The sequence below is a fragment of the Galeopterus variegatus genome, unplaced genomic scaffold (genome assembly GCF_000696425.1).
Source record: "Galeopterus variegatus unplaced genomic scaffold, G_variegatus-3.0.2 Scaffold191, whole genome shotgun sequence".
In the NCBI taxonomy this organism is placed as follows: Eukaryota; Metazoa; Chordata; class Mammalia; order Dermoptera; family Cynocephalidae; genus Galeopterus; species Galeopterus variegatus.
Window position 1 is genome coordinate 140,399 of NW_007726302.1, and position 17,159 is coordinate 157,557.

Consider the following 17,159-nt stretch of genomic DNA (forward strand, 5'->3'; position numbering starts at 1 on the left):
GGGGGGGGGGGGGGGGGTGTATGTTTTTTCAGTATAACAATTAGATACATCAAAGTTCTTGGCTCTAATAGTTCTTGGTGGATTTTCCCTTTTATCATGCTTTTTACCTTATACTCTATTTTGCTTCATATTAATATTTAAACACCTGCATTCTCTTCTTTATTTTCAGTCTTCATTATTTTCAGAAAATGTACATCTCTTATGACAGCCTATAGATTGATTTTAAATAAATGTGAAAGCTTCTGTATTTTAATAATATACTCTATTCATTACTTAAAGCATATGAAATTATTGTTTTTGTAGGTTAAAATGCCGAACATTGGTAATTCCATATGGTTCAACCTAGTATTTTAATTATTCACATGTTTAAACTTATTCCTGCCATTTTATGTTTTACATTCACATTTCATGCCCTTTATTTCAATTTTTTATTAAATAGTTCTCCGTTCATACCTTGGTACATGTATTTATTTTATTTTAATGCATATTGTAATGTGGTGGGGATTTTTAATTTTTAAAAAATTTTCCAGTTTAATGAGGTATAAAGATAAATAAAAATTGAATGCATTTGCAGTGTACAATGTGATGTTTTGATATATGTATACATTGCGAAACGATTACCACAGTCAAGCTGATAACATCCATCTCCTCCCATAGTTACCTTTTTGTTTCTTTTCTTTTTGTGGTGAGAACACGTAGGATCTATACTCAACAAATTTCAAGTATGCAAAACATTATTATTAACATTATTACTAACATCCTGTACTTTAATTCTCCAGAACTTATTCATTCTGCATAACTGAAACTTTGTACCCTTTGACCAACATCTCCCCATTTTCTCCTCCCCTCAGCCTCTGGTAACCACAGTTCTACTCTCTGCTTCTATGAATTCGACTTTTTTAGATGCCACATATGTGTGAGATCATGCAGTATTTATCTTTCTGTGCCTGGCTTATTTCACTTAGTGCAATATCTTCCGGGTTTATTGCAAATGAGAGAATTTTCTTCTTTTTTGAGGTTGAATAGTATTTAATCGTGTATGTATCTCTAACATTTTCTTTATCTGTGATGGACACTTGGGTTGTTTTCGTATCTTGGCTATTATGAAAAATGTTGCAATGAATGTGGGAGTTCAAATATCTCTTGGAGATACTGATTTCATTTCCTTTTGATATACAGCCGTGAGTGAATGTATACTTAATCATACAGTAGTCCCATTTTTAATATCTTGAGAAACCTCCATAGTTGTTTCAACTATGGTTGCACCAGTTAGCATTCCCATCGACAGTGTATAAGGGTTCTCTCTTCTCAACATCCTCACTAACACTTGTTATCTGTTGTCTTTTTGATATTAGCTATTCTAACAGGTGTGAGCTGATTTCTCATTGTGGTTTTGATTTGCATTTCCCTGATGATTCATGATGTTGTTTTTTCATGAACCTGTTGGCCATTTGTATGTCTTTGAGAAATGTCTGTTTGGGTCCTTTGTACTTTTTTTAACTGGATATTTTTTGGGGGTTGCTGTTAAGTTGTTTGAGTTTCTTATATATTCTGGATATTAACCCCTTATCAGATGTATGGTTTGCAAATATTTTCTCCCATTCCAGAGGCTGTCTCTTCATTCTGCTGTTAATTTCCTTTGCTGTGCAGAAGCTTTTTAGTTTGATGCAATCCCATTTCTCTACCTTTGCTTTTATTGCCTGTGCTTTGCGGGTCATATCCAAAAAATCATTGCCCAGGCCAATGTCGAGGATCTTTTTCCCTATGTTTTCTTCTAGTAGTTTTACATTTTCAGGTCTTCTGTTTAAATTAAGTCTTTAATCCCTCTTGAGTTTTGAGAAAGGTCCGATTTCATTCTTCTGCATGTGAAGATCCAGTTATCCCAGTACCAGTTATTGAAGAGATTGTCCTTTTCCCACTGTGTGTTCTTCCACCTTTGTCAAAGATCAGTTGACCACAAATGTGTGAATTTATTTCTGAGCTCTCTATTTTGGTCCAATGTCTGTTTTTATGTCATGATGTTTCAATTACTATAACTTTGTAGTATATTTTTAAATCAGGTAGTGCACTGTCAGTTACTACAGAAAAGGTCTGTAGGTATTAAATTCATGACTACTTATTTATATTGGAATGTATTTACTTGGTTCTATCATTTAGTTGCTGATTTGGCTGAGTATAGAATATTAAGTTCAAAATAATGTTCCCTAATAATCTTTCTCACCATTGTCACCTAAGGAAAACCTGAAGTGATTTGATTCTCATACTGTTGCACATAAACTGTTTTTACCCCCCTCTTTGAACAGTTTTCGAGTTTTTCTCTTTACCCTTGGAGATCTGAAATGTAAGTAGGATGCATCTTGGTGCAGACCTCTACTTATTTGCCCTATTCAGTACCTGATGGATGCTTTACATCTCAGGACTCAAACCCTTCTTTATCTCTAGAAATTTTCCTCTCCTCCTTCTACTTCCTCCTCCTTCTCTTCCTCTCCTCTTTAATTTCCTTCTTTCAATTTTGCCATGCCTGTTGGAGAGATATTGAATCTTCTGAAACTATTCTACATATCTCTTGATTTTTCCTTCATACTTTCTTTTCTCTTTGTCCTTTCTCATTGTGTTCTAAGAAAATTAGTCAATTTCATATTCTAGCTTAATAGTTTGCTTTTTGCCTATGGGCATTACATTCTTGAATTATTTATCATTTTAAGGGATGCATTGTTCTATTATGTTGCTATAAAAATGGCATATATCTATATGAATTTTTTTTTCATGTTCACCTATCTTGAGTGATGGTAGCAGTGGAATGGGATGAGTTACCAGGACCAATAGCTTGTCTTGTTGTGTTTTGGGTTCCCCACTTCTCTACATTGGGAAATTGCTCTTTCTTTCAGTCTCTGCTGCCTCACAATACTTTCCTGTGGATAATATTACTACATCTTATTTATTAGCCCAGTAGGAGGAGGACAAAGGAATGTAACTTCCCAGTTAATCATCCTGGATACCAACTTGTTATAGCTCTTCACTCTCAACTTGAAGCTGCCTTACAGTTAGTTTATTTAGTTTATATCTATACCAGTCTTCTCTGCAAATGTTTTGAGCTAACGTTTCCTATGTCTTTATTTCTCCATTTATTTGACCTTATTTATGTTGTGTCTTTGTGACTGATTCTTCAACATTTCTGACTCAATACTCTTGATTATCTTTCTAGGTATTTATACCTTTATTTTGTTTTTAAACACCTGTTTGGGTTTTTTTGTAATTTAATGGGGACTTTAGAAGAACGGTAGGATCTATACAAGTATGGAGTCTGCCATTCAATCTACATCTAATCCCTTAAAAACAAAAATTAAATTTAGCCATTTTGACTTTGGGTTTCTCATACTTCAAAGAACTGTTTTAAATGCACCTACCAAAAAGGAAATAATTTTGTAAAATGAAGTATTAGGTGAGAACAGAAGTGTCAATGTAAAAACAAATGAATGACTCGTGTTGGATAATCATTCTTCCTTTCTCTACAAAGCCATCATTATATTTGATAATGAATAGGCAGGTAGTAAAATCAAATAAGAAAGGACATGTTTCCAAAGCTGGTAGTAGTCTTTACAATGAGCTATGAATATGTTCCTTTCACTTCGTTATAAACACCAAGCCCTGCAGCATGGTTTATTTAAAAAGAGCATTGGTTTGGGAACCGGATACAATTCCCAATATCCAGCCATTTTTTCTGACTTTCCATCAACTTATCTATAAGAGTTGGATATAAATATCTGTAACACTTGGAAAATTATAAATTACCCCATAGATTTTAAGCTGGAAAAATAGATTGTCGCATTGCAGAAGAAACAAAGCCATTTTGTGGCTATAAGTTTACACTTCTTTCTACACTCCACCCCCCAAAATGATTATGTCTTTATGGCCTGGAATTCTCTATCGCATCTAACCATTTGTGTCAGAAAGAAAAATAAAGATAGTGAGTAAGCCAAATGACAATTTAAATCTACAGATAGATAAAGATATGTCCTATTGCAATGCTTCTGTTTTTTGAAATATCAAGTTCAGCTTCATTTTCTGGTGTAGTTAAAACGCTGTGGGAATCTTGTCTGAGGCTAGAGGCCATTGACCTTTGGAAGGTGTTGGCTGCTGCTGAAGAAAGCTCACTGCTGCTCAAAGGAATGGGGTGGAGTGAAAATATACCCATGCAGAGACAGGAAGCCTCATAGGTAGGGAGACAAAGAACACCATGCCCAAAAGCAAGTCAGGTCATTCCCAAACCAGATCTTGAATTCTAAGTAGATTTCCAAGCTCAGTTGTCCCTCTCAGGAACATGTAGGCTGCCAACCTTGTGTATCAGATCTGGGATCTTCGTTAGTGTTTATGTCATGCACGAAAAAATGAACTCTGGGTGTCTAAAACCTGGCCCTTCCTTTTTATAGAGTAATTACAAGAAGCTAACTCATAAAATTTCTATTGAATGAAAAGATTATTCCCAGCAGGAAGTCTTCCCCAGCCACTCAGAATAGGTTGGAATCCCTGTATCTTGCCCTCAAAGCATTTATCTCGGTAAAGAGATAGCTGCCCACTTTTACATAGAAACAAATTTGGGATCTCTGAGTCAGGAGGCAGAAAGTTTAGGCAGTATTTTTCCGCTTTCTCTCAGATGGCCATGACGATGCATCTTCATAAGGAGGGAGATGGGGAAGCCACAGGTTTTCTCAAGTCAACGCCAAGTTCCTCATGACTGGTGGACACTCCTACTGCAGCAGACTGCGGTCTGTTGACCTTAGTTTTCCATATTGTGGGCCAGGTTTTTTGTCATCACTGGTGTTTTAGATGGCAGCTGGGTAAGCCTGAGATCACTCTGAAATCACTGCCTCAGAGAGTGGATGAGGCCAGATGCTGACCAGAGTTCAAGTCACTCACCTTTCTGGTTCTGATTTTCCTCATGTGACAAATACCTACTTGAGCTCTGTGATCTTTGTGTCCCGTCTATAACCTCTACTTCTGGTGCCTTGTGCATCTTGTGGTTCCAAATCCGAAATTAATTTTGTTTTAATTTTATAGACAAAATGTTTTGGGTTTTTTTTCTCTTTCTCTTCAAAATCAACTGCTACTTTATTTGGGGTAAATTTCCTTATAAAACCATTCAGAGTTCAGAAATATTACTTACAGACCTACATCTCTCTTTTTTCTTGATACTATGTTTATATATCATCATTTCAAACAAGGCTATAAAAATTATACGTAGAGGAAGACAAATAACACTTGGGGATATAGAATAATCCATAAAGCAGTAAACAGTCAGAAACAAAATTTATTGAATCAATGAGGAAATAATTTGGAAATAACATTTCTGGAATTACATAATCTTTTTTTAAAAAAAAAGATTATGTAATTCCAGAAATGTTATTTCCAAAAAGGATATCATTGATTGTTATAAACTTGTAGCTTTAAATCATAATAAAATCTGTATCACAGTTATGAGGGGTCTTCAAAAAGTACATGGCAAGATTCACATTATCTTCTGATTCCATTTTCCATGAACTTTTTAAAGTACCCTCATATAGAGAAAATGCATGTGGTATGAGATTTTTAAATGTAACTGGTAGAGTTGCCCAAACATCCTCCTAATTTACATACAATAGATAGTTCCTAGTATGTGCTTATGAACATTCTTTCCTACAGAAAATCATAATTTTCTCTAGAAACGATGCCACTGTCACTGAGGACCAAAGAGTGAAGTGACAGAAAGGGCGGTGGCTTGGATGCAGCCACCTGCCACCAAAACCTGCACATCCTGTAACTTTCCTCTGGAATGGACCTGCTTGGGGAATGAGTGGGCAAACTAGTGGCATATAAAAGTCGTCCACAAATGCTTTCCCCGGGGGCTTCCTTATTCCTTTGGGGAATCAGCTCCATTTCATAAGGAAGGAGAGCAAAGGGCTCAAAGATGAAAGAAGGGAGAAGGGAAACACTCACGCCCTATTACCCAGTGGTTCCCCATTGCCTGCAGACTAGTCCAAGCTCCTCACGTAGACACTTAATGCTCCCACTGTCTATGCCCAGCTATGTCGCAGCCTCCCTCACACTACAGAGAGTGATCAACAGGTGGGATCACAGAGGTAACCAGAAGCCAAATGAGTCAGGACCCTGAATGAGGTAGGAGCTGTTATAGGTTCTGAGAAAAGAGTGACAGGATATGCCTTATATTTTATTCATTCTTCTCAAATACACCATATTTGCAGCACACAGGCCCATTCACCCTGAGAACCTACCCCCAGCTTCCCTGCCCAAAACAATCTCATTCTGCCTTGATGCCATATCTAAAACCCCTCCTACATACACCTTCCCTGACTCCTCAAGCAGTATGTGTCCCTCTCTCCCTCACTAATCCTATGAAATGTCCAAAGTACTTGATTCAGACCCTAGTTACAGCTTTTGCATTTTCTGCCTTTTATTAACTCTTCTGAGTCAGGTGACAAAATTAGACATGTCTTGTTTCAAGCCTCAGCTGGATTTCAGACCCCTCCAGTCACGAATTACAATGTATACAGCAACAACAGCTCCGCCTCCAGGCCCCTAGCCATGTGACACGTGAAAGCCAGCCACCTCTCAATAGCAGTTTTGCCAACAGATCAACAGTTCAAGTTCATCCCCACTTCTGAAAATACAATGAATGGGGATGTTCATTAAGACCAAATTATCTTCTCAACCATTTATTTATTTTTTTTCCCCAAACAAATGGCTTTGTACATAAACACCTGTTGTTACGTGTCAGCTAGAATTCTCCTTCCTTAGGAACATAGGGATTTGTGGTCTCCGCCACTTTTTCTGGGACTTGTATTGCACTGTCATCTTTGTTACCCATATTTATCACATTTTTTTTTTACCTCCCCCACTAAAGGGCAAGTTCTCTGGGATCCAGACCTCACAGATTGTCTCATGGACTCCGTCTTTCCCTCACCCATTGGCCCTTGCTGAAAATATATCTGCAGATGCATTATTTGCATGGCTCTTACCAGGTCTTCTCCCAACCTTCAACAGCAAATAAAATACAAAATGTGAGAGACCAAAGCTCACTTTCTACCTCTGTCATGACAGGATTTTGTGCCTCTGTATCAAGACTTTGAGAATTTTTACACGCGGAACATTTACATGCGAATCAGAGACAATTGGAACCGGCCCATCTGCAGTGCTCCGGGGCCTCGGTTTGACGTGATGGAAAGGGTGTCAGATGACTATAACTGGATGTTTAGGTGAGGCAGCCACTTGGAGGGGGTTGGTGGAAAGAAAATTCTTTCAAGAAAATCCTAGCATGAGCGCTGGATTAAAGATAGGAAAAATAAAACAAACAACAACAAAAAAACAAGGCATGGAAATAGCTGGTCTTCCATCATTCAGCCCTCGTGAGGCCGGTAATTAAGTTGCCAAGATGACTTAACTATATTGTAATTAAAGTGAGAACTGTGTCAGAAGGTGCAGGACACACAGAGCCAGCTGGAAAGAGCCCTTTTCAGCTTTCTTGGCAAATTGTACTCTCTTACTTCTTGCCAAAGTAAGTAATGATGACCATGGCTCTTATCCCTGTAGAAGGTTCTTGCTGGAATTTAAACCAAGGCATGGGCATCATGAAAGCAAGCATCCAGGAAAATCAGGGCTAAGTAATACTTTATGGCTGGGGATACCTCTCTTGTGCTCTGCCCCACTTTTTTATTGGGTTATTTTCCTCGAAAGGCAAACCATTTTATGCTTACAACGGTGCACGTTAAAAAGAACATATAAGTTATAGGAGCCCATGTTGATCACATCTTTGATGATTCTTCCAGTAAACCTGCAGGAAACCGAGCATAAAGGGCTTTCTCATTTAAAGTCATCCTAGTGCCCAAGGGACCTTCAGTCTGGCCCAAATCATATATATATATTTATATATATATATATTTAAATATATATATATTTATATATATATATATTTAAATATATATATATTTATATATATATATATTTAAATATATATATATTTATATATATATATATTTAAATATATATATATTTATATATATATATATTTAAATATATATATATTTATATATATATATATTTAAATATATATATATTTATATATATATATATTTAAATATATATATATTTATATATATATATATTTAAATATATATATATTTATATATATATATATTTAAATATATATATATATAAATATATATATATGATTTGGGCCAGACTGAAGGTCCCTTGGGCACTAGGATGACTTTAAATGAGAAAGCCCTTTATGCTCGGTTTCCTGCAGGTTTACTGGAAGAATCATCAAAGATGTGATCAACATGGGCTCCTATAACTTCCTTGGCCTCGCAGACAGGTACGATGAGTCTATGAAGACAATAAAGGATGTTCTGGAGGTGTATGGCTCAGGCGTGGCCAGCACCAGACATGAAATGGGTATGTACATTCACTATTTTGAAATTTTGTCCAGTTATATCTCAGATTCCTTGTGGCAACCTCTCAAATCTAGATTGTATCTAGACTGTATGCCTTGAAAATCTGTTATAAAATGCAAAAAGAAAAAGGAATATGAAAGTCTTATGGGAAATTTCAAGCATTATGTTGTTGCCATGTAGTTTATCAATTACATGTTTTAATTCTTCCAAATAGATAAAAATGAGTATCTCCTGACCACGTTATTTAAAAAGCAACTATTTTGCCTCCTCCACCTAATCCTTTTCTCTCCTTTCTCCCACTTTCATTAATGATATTAATCACTGATTGAAATAATCTTGCCTTTGTATTTGTATATGCCTGTCTGTGCTGCTAAAATGTAAGTTTCGTGAGGAGAGGAATTGGCCTTGTGGAATGTTGTTATGAATTAATAAATGAATGAATGGATGGAAGAAGAAGGAAGGAACAAGGTGGAGCAGACTGTCTATTTATTTCCCTTTAGCTAAAACATTTTTCTCTTATTCAAATGAGTGAAATCTATGAGAAGGAAACTTCCACTCCTCTCCACTTCAGGGAAAGAGAATAATGCAACCTTGCTCTTGTAGAGTGCTTTGCAATTCCTGGCATGCTCTTTTATATAGGATCTTATTTATCCTGCAACATAAAAAAAAAAATGCTGTGCTGTAGGCAGCACAGGTGGTGTTATTCTCATCTTATGCAAGAGGAAACTGAGGATCATTGTGTCTAAGCGATGTGCCTAAGGTCATTGATTAACCATGCTCTCTCTCAGTCTGGCTCAGCTATCTCTCCTAGTGACACATGCAAGGTTCACCAGATCAATTCAAGTCTATCTAAGAATTAGAAGCAAGTCTGATAAAAAGGCATTGACTATTAATGAATAATAAGCCACATGCCCCCTTTAGATAACCAGTTAGCAGAAAGCCTTTAAAGACAATTTAATTATTCAGACCTGTGCAACAAATAATTCAAATTAAATAAAGTACCTTTTTTATTCAAGCATTCAAGTAAATACTCAGCAAAAGCTCCAGAGTTGGTAGTGGTTGCCCGGATTTCTTAAGAAAGTCATCTTACTTATCTTCCTTTTGAGGCATAAGGGCTGGAGATGTAAACAAGGTGCAGGGGGAGAGGGGAGGACTTACTAGACTTAGAACTGGGTTGCCTGTGACACCCATTTAGAGATGGGGCAGAGACTGCAGGAATACCCCCAACCATAGAGGTGTGGAGTCAGAAACCATTTGGGATGTTTCCTCTGATGATGGAGACATCCAATACCAGGGTTTTCAATGAGCGGACAGAAGGCATGTTCCTGAAGATGACTACTCCCCACTCAGTGAGACAGCACACTTCCCCATCACAGTCAGCAGAAGATCAAGGGAGACACCTTGACAGAGACAGTGATTTGCCTTCCCTGAAAGCCAGATGTGGAACATGGGTCCCTCATTCTTCAGGTTCAGTGAACCCAGAGAAATTAGGCAGAAATAATGTTCTCATTCGATGCTACCCGACACATAAGTTCTTTCTCCACCTATTCACACTTCTGGATCACTGGGCTTTTATTATTTACCAGCTTTATTCAGCTCTTAAGTCAAGTTCAAAACAGAAGACTTTAAGAGTTGTCAAATAGTGAGAGACCCAAAGAGAAGCCACCCACACTAATTTTAGGCAAATAGAAGGACTGAAACATGAATACAGGTGAAGTATCCCTTATCTGAAATGCTTAAGACCAGAAGTATTTCAATTTTTTTCAGATTTTGGAATATTTTCAGAATACATACAGGTTGAGCATCCTTAATCCAAAAATGCAAAATAAAAAATGCTCCAATGAGCATTTTCTATGGACATCATGTAGGCACTCACAAAGTTTCAAATTTTTGAGCATTTTTAGATTTCAGCTTTTTGGATTAGGGATGCTCAAACCTGTATAAGCAATCAGTCAAGAAATAAATAAAGAGGGGACATTTGAAAGTATCCTGCAACATAAATAATAATCTTAACATAGTATGCAAGAATTAGAAGTAGTATAATTCTAAAATCCTTTTATTCTAAGAAATTCAAGAATCTTTTGGAAAACGTGCTTTTCAATCTTAAGGAATTGTTTAAAAAAGCAAATGAGTTCACAATAAAAATTGGAAAGACAGAAGTTTCACAATTTTCAGCAACCAAAATAGCTTCTTGAGAAACCAAAAGTAAATGTTCAAGAACTTTTAGTCACTTAAAAGTAATTTCCCAGAACTTTAAAGAACAGTTTTTAAATGTTCAGGAGGGCAGGGAGGAGAGAAACTATAATTTAAAAAGAGGAAAAATAAAACAAAAAAAGGAAATCGAGAAGCATTTAAAACATAGTAAAAGGACAGAAGACTAAACATATTATTTTGGCCCCCCCAAAAAATGTAACTAGAACAGGTTTTCCTACTAGAAGTAAAAGATTGAGATATGGCAAAAACCTAAACTCAACTATGTGCTTATGTGAATATATGGGTTTAACAATGGAAGACAGACTGCAATAACATCAAGTCATAGGCAATGAATCACTGCTTGTTCTTTTATATGAATTAAGTTTCAAATAAAGAATAAGCTGAAACTTTAAAAATAAATAAATAGCTTAAACGGATGGTGCAAATATGAGCAAAAAGGAAAGCAGAAGTTAAGCTTGACATGAATCATCCAAAAGAATAAGAGATTTTCATTATAAAAATTATATGGCAATCCCATAATGCAGATAGCTGCAACTGCTATAGCCTCTATGCATCAGATAACACAACAGAGACACACATGGCTGTTTATATTTCTGTGCAACTAGAAATTAGAAGGATAATGAATTACATAAGTCTTCAGAAAGCATGTGGGTCACTTCACATTCCACAAAAACAAAAGCAAGAAAAATTTTAAAAAGCAACAGTGATTAATTAATCATTAATCGTTAATGATTAATTGACAATTTAATAGTTATATGTATTGTTTAGTACTTCCAAAGTTATTAAAAATGATGGTAAAATAGGTATTACCATCTTTTTCCTGACTTTAAAGTGAATACTTCTAGGGCTTAACCACAAAGCATAGTGAAGTCTCTTTGTTAGAAGCAGATATTTTTTATGTTACTTGAAATCTCTTATTTATAAAAAATTATTAAAAAAATAAAAATTTTATGAGAGATAGGCAGTGAATTTTATAAATGATTACCAACATCTATCAAGATAATAATATATTTACTTTTGGATCTTTTAATATTATAAATTGTTTTATTATTGAACTATCATTACAGTCCCTGAATAGAATTACTTGATCATAGTATCCTGTTATTTAAATACACTGTTGGATTCTCAATGCCAATTTCTAGTATTTTTTTAAGCAATATTAATTTATAATTTCTCTTTGTTAAATACACATGTGTCAAATTTTGGGATCAGGGTTACGCTAGGTCAGTGGTTGTCAGCTGTGGCTACTATCAGAATCACCTCCAGTGACATTAAAAATACAGATCTCAGCTCAATAGAAATTACTTTTATGGAATTCATAAATTTCTATTTTTCCTTTTTTTTTTTTTTGTCTTTTTTCATGACCGGCAATGGATCGCAACCCTCAGTGTCGCGCCCGTACCGGACCAGGACCGGCAACGGGATGGCAGCCCTCGGTGTTGCGCCCGCACCTCGCTCAGCCAGTGAGTGGCCGGTCTGTATGTGGGATCTGAACCCTTGGCGGGAGCGCCGCCGAACTCCCAAGCGGCACACTGTAGCATGCGCCACCGGACCGGCCCATAAATTTCTATTTTTAACTTTAATAACTCAATACTTTTTTTCTTTTCTTTTTTACTGTGTTGGTTGCCCAGTTTACTAGCTTTAATTTTCCTGTGTAGTAAAGTTAGACTATATATTTACCTCTGAGTACACAGCTAGCTGCATCCCTTGGTATTCTCATAATTGATAATTTCTAAACATGATGCAACCATAATTTCATTTCCCCTTTGATTCAAGAGTTATTTAGAAGAGGATTTTAAAGTTTCAAGTTATTTTTAAAAAATGATTTTTTTTTCTAATTTTGTTATTTATTTTTAGGTTTATTTTACTGTGATCAAAGAATGTAACCTATGTAGGTTCCACTTTTTGGAATTCAATGATGTTTTCTTTGTGGCATAATATGTAGCATATTTTTGTGAAAATTCAATGACTATTCAAAAAGATAAAGTATGCTGATAATATGTCAACACTATGCTTTGTGGTTAAGCCCTAGAAGTATTCACTTTAAAGTCAGGAAAAAGATGGTAATACCTATTTTACCATCATTTTTAATAACTTTGGAAGTACTAGACAATATAATTATTCATTTATTTTTTAATTCCTTATGCCAATAAATATTTATGGAATGACTTCCATGTGACATAATAAATATATGTATAACAAAAGAAGAGGTAAAATAACCATCATCTGCAGGTGAACATATTGTTCACACTTCCGGTTTTCAAACTGTTATATGTTCAGAGGAAGGGGGACTTCTGAAGGGGCTGTTCCTGGAGCCACTAGAGATGGCAGGTAGTTGAGGAGCAGGTGGGATGGTGAGCCATCTCTCCCTGTGTCTCTCCATCTGCCCATTTAAAACAGTGTTTTGGTTCATTTTCTTCCCTTTTATTTATTTAAATAATCAAAAAGTTATTAGACATAATAATAGATTCAATAAAGACTAATTTTTAAAATTCATATAGTAAAATCAATAATCAGCAATCATCAGTAAGAGAATATGCTGGCAAAATGATATTATTAATAGATACAAGCAAAAGCAGCAAACACCTAGGGAATAAACTTATTTTGAAAATGTTTAAAATTTACTTGAAGAAAACTATAAAACTTCTATGAAAGACTTAACAGAAGCCTTGAAAGAAAAAGAGGTCCCATACCTTAGAAGGGGAAGACATAGTATTGTAAATCTATCAATTCTTCCCCAAATTAATATGCAAATTGAACACAATCCCCATGACATTTATGGGTAAGGTGAGTCTAAACTGAAAGTCTAGAAACAGAACTTTGCACACTCATTTTTATGTGATAAGAACAATATTTCAGATCAGTTGGGAAGGGATCAATGATTTCATAATTAGTGTTATGATAACTAGCTGATCATTTAAGGGAATAAGATTCCTACTTCATAATTACATCTAGGCAAATTATACCTAGATAAATCGCAAATGCATTTGAGATTGAAACCTAAAAAAGCAACCACCACCAAAGACAACTGTATTTAAAAAATTTAAAATGAATGAATGAATAAAATAAAACCACTGAGACAATTCAAATATGAAAAGCACTTGTGCCACATGGGCCACCCTGGTTCATGGGAAACAAGCACCCTTCCCTGTTAGAGAAGAGGCAGCTGCTCCCAACCCAACCCCTAGCCACAACTGTTCCCCTTCGGATTTCTCAAGCCTGAGTCACACAGTTGTCTAGTGTGTCCTTATACCCCAGGGAACCAGAGAAAGCACTCACAGAAACATTAAGGGAAAAGATCCAACACAATGAAACACTTAAATTTCTGTGCATAAAAAAAAACAATGTTAACAAAGGTAAAAGTCAAAGAACAAAATTGGAGAAAGTTATTCCCAATGTATATGAAAAATATTAATAGTCTTAACAAAGAAAGATTCTTATAAACCAAGAAAAAGAACACCCTAATTTAAAAAGTAGGCCAAGTTTTTTTTATAAAATCCAAAACAGACAAGAATATAAAAAATAATATATATATTTTTTTTACCTTGATGCAGTTATGTGTGTGTTTAATTTATAAAACTTCACAGAGCTCTATATTTAAGGCTTGTGTCTTTTTCTGTGTGTACGTTAAAGTTCAATGAACATTTTACGTTGAAAAGTAAATCCAGTACATTAACATGCAATTAAGAAAAAAAAGTAATATAAGCAGCCAATGAGTCTGTGGAAGATACTCTGCCCCATGAATAGTCAAAGAATGATTAAGACATAGAGATGCCATTTTTCACTTAATTGGCAAAAGTTAAAAAATAATATCTGCTACTTTCATAGGAATAAGACAAGAGCATCCTTACATACTATTGATAGAGTAAATTGGAGGGCAATTTGAAAATGTGTCAACAGCAAGCCATTTAACTCAGTAATTCCATTTTGAGAAATTTTGCCTTAAAATACTTGAATAAGTATTTAAAGATATATGTTCAAGAATGATTATTGCAATGTGATTAATCATGGTAAAAATGAGGGAAATAAGTGAGTTTCCAACATTAAGAAATTGATTAAATATATTTGGTGGATCTGTTCAAAATATATTTGGATTAGAGTGCTTGGGTTCAAGTCCTAGTTCCTCCTTTTCCTATCTACAGCCTACAGTAAGCTATGTGCCCCCAGTAGTCCTTAATTTTCTCCTCTGTAAAATGGGAAATACGTTGTTAAGATAAAATAAGTTATAGAACAGTGTACACATTATGAGTCCATTTTAAAAATGTACTAAATATGAATATTTGTGTCAGGAAAGGTTATATTTTATTTTGTAGTATTTTCTAACTTTTTCACAATGACCTCATATTTCTTGGGCTAATTATTTCCTTAAAAATGAACAGGAGTCTAAATGAAGTCAGGTGTTTAAGCATAGTCTCACAAAAAGATTGCTGGCATTTCCAAGATGTTACCACTGAGTCAGACAGAAATGATTTTCCAGCCTATGGAAGGGGCTCTGCCGCAGGCTGTGTGGATTCATTAGCCTAAACCAGTGGCTCTCACACTTAAGCTGGCATCAGAATCACCTGCAGGACTTGAAAAACACAGATTGCTAGCTCTACTTATGGAGTTTCTAATTTGATAGGTCTAAAATAGGACCCAGGATTTTTCATTTCCAATGAGCTTCTAAGTGATGTTGACACTGCAGCTCTAGGGACCACACTTTGAGAACCACTGGAAACTACACAGCATGGTTGACTGTCTTGACCTAATTAGTCAAACATTTTCCAAAATGCAATGGTCCTTCACTTTGTGTAGAGCAAACACTGCATATGCCTGAAAGATGGAGTCTGTAAATAAAAAATGGCAAGTAGGTAATAGACATCCCAGAAAATCAATGAAGCAAGTTGGTTTTGATCGCTGGACATATCCTAACACATACTGCTGGACCAGATGTCCAATCCTGGAAAAGGTTAAATTCAGGCAAACCATAAAGAAGCTCTTCTTTCATTTCTTTTCTCTTTCCTTTTACTCTGCAAGGGGGTATGGTTTCTTGATCTTTCTTTCCCTGAGCACCTGATGGTTAAGAATGAATATATAGTAACAGCATATTATTTGCATATATGTAATCTATAAACCCTTTATGCTGCCATAGTTTCACCCAGCTACTGTTAGTCACAAATTCATTTCTAAGAAGACAAGTTTATGGAAGGCCACAAGACTAATTCATGTGCCAGTGAAAGCTCATCTCTACTTTGAGAGTTTTCTGCCCTTGAAAAGGAAAGCCTCATGCTTGATTTTCATTACGGGTACCTGAATAGTATTCATACCTAAAGACAGCCTAGGTGAGAGCATTCCTTCAAATTATAATTGCAATTTTGAGAAGTGGTCTCCAATATTTTTGTTTTAAAAACATCAGAAGGGAACCAATTTACTTAGGAATTCATGCAATTGGATGTAATAAGAAAGTATTTTCCATTCTGAAATTTTAGGTGTGATTTCCATGTTAGTAATGTGCAAATTTAGTAAAATTTCTCTTCTATTTTTCAATTTAAAAACACTGTTCTTCATCATTAGTTTGTAATTCCCTACCCAACTTATCTTCCTGACAAGTTCTCCACTATCATTAATTCAAATTATCAAGGCTCTTCTTGTCTCTTCTTGTGCTTTTTTCTCAATTATTTGTAGCCAGATTAGAGAATGTACAGTCTCTCTAACTTGAGCTTTTGAAGAAGGGGCCAGCCTGCAGTTTCAAAATGTCTAAACTAAAGCATATTTTAAATAAATATGGGCTTATGGCCTTCAAGTTCCTCTGGTAATGAGCAGTTTCAAAGAAATTGGTACCAAGTAGAGATCTTGCTTTCTTTAAAAAAGCGATTTTAATTAACACATTGCTATGCAAATCAATACCACAAACATGTTTTAAACCAATGGATTTGATTAAATAGGCTATAAATATCCCCACTCCAGCTAGATAATTTACACAGCAAAACCTTTCTTAATAAATAGGACCAGTTCCCCTCAGACCAAATTACCGAAAGTTCTGGTTGATGAGATTTTACCGCATTTCTCTCAAGCCTCTTTATTTTCCTTTAAGAGTATTTGTAAGAAGGGGATTCTCAGAGGAATTGTTTGGGAGCAGGAAAATGAAAGTGTACCTTGGGTTCTGGAAGCCTTTTGGCAATTTTCTGAGAACAAGTAGACTTCTGACAAGGTCATTGCTCTTGACAGTGACAGAAATTACAGCACAGTGAAATTTTAACTAGCAGGAATATTTCTGCAAATGTAGAATTTGGCCCTTAGGTTCAACAAAGCTAAGAAAGCACAATTCAATAGGATATGCCAGTGATTTTACATAAGTGTAATACATGCCTGCCAGGTGATACCGGGGATGAGCAAACAAAGTTAAAATTGATAGGCTAAGAAAGCACAATTCAATAGGATATGCCAGTGATTTTACGTAAGTGTAATACATGCCTGCCAGGTGATACCGGGGATGAGCAAACAAAGTTAAAATTGATA

General features: G+C 35.4%; 1 protein-coding gene across 1 annotated transcript in view; it reads left to right on the top strand.

The window, feature by feature from the left end:
* The window catches only part of SPTLC3 (serine palmitoyltransferase, long chain base subunit 3), a 185,570-nt gene that overhangs the window by 79,581 nt on the left and 88,830 nt on the right, over positions 1–17,159 (top strand). The window contains exons 3-4 of the mRNA XM_008564739.1: positions 7,096–7,250; positions 8,300–8,448. Of these exons, the coding sequence (XP_008562961.1) occupies positions 7,096–7,250; positions 8,300–8,448 (304 nt within the window). The remainder of the gene's footprint in view (positions 1–7,095; positions 7,251–8,299; positions 8,449–17,159) is intronic.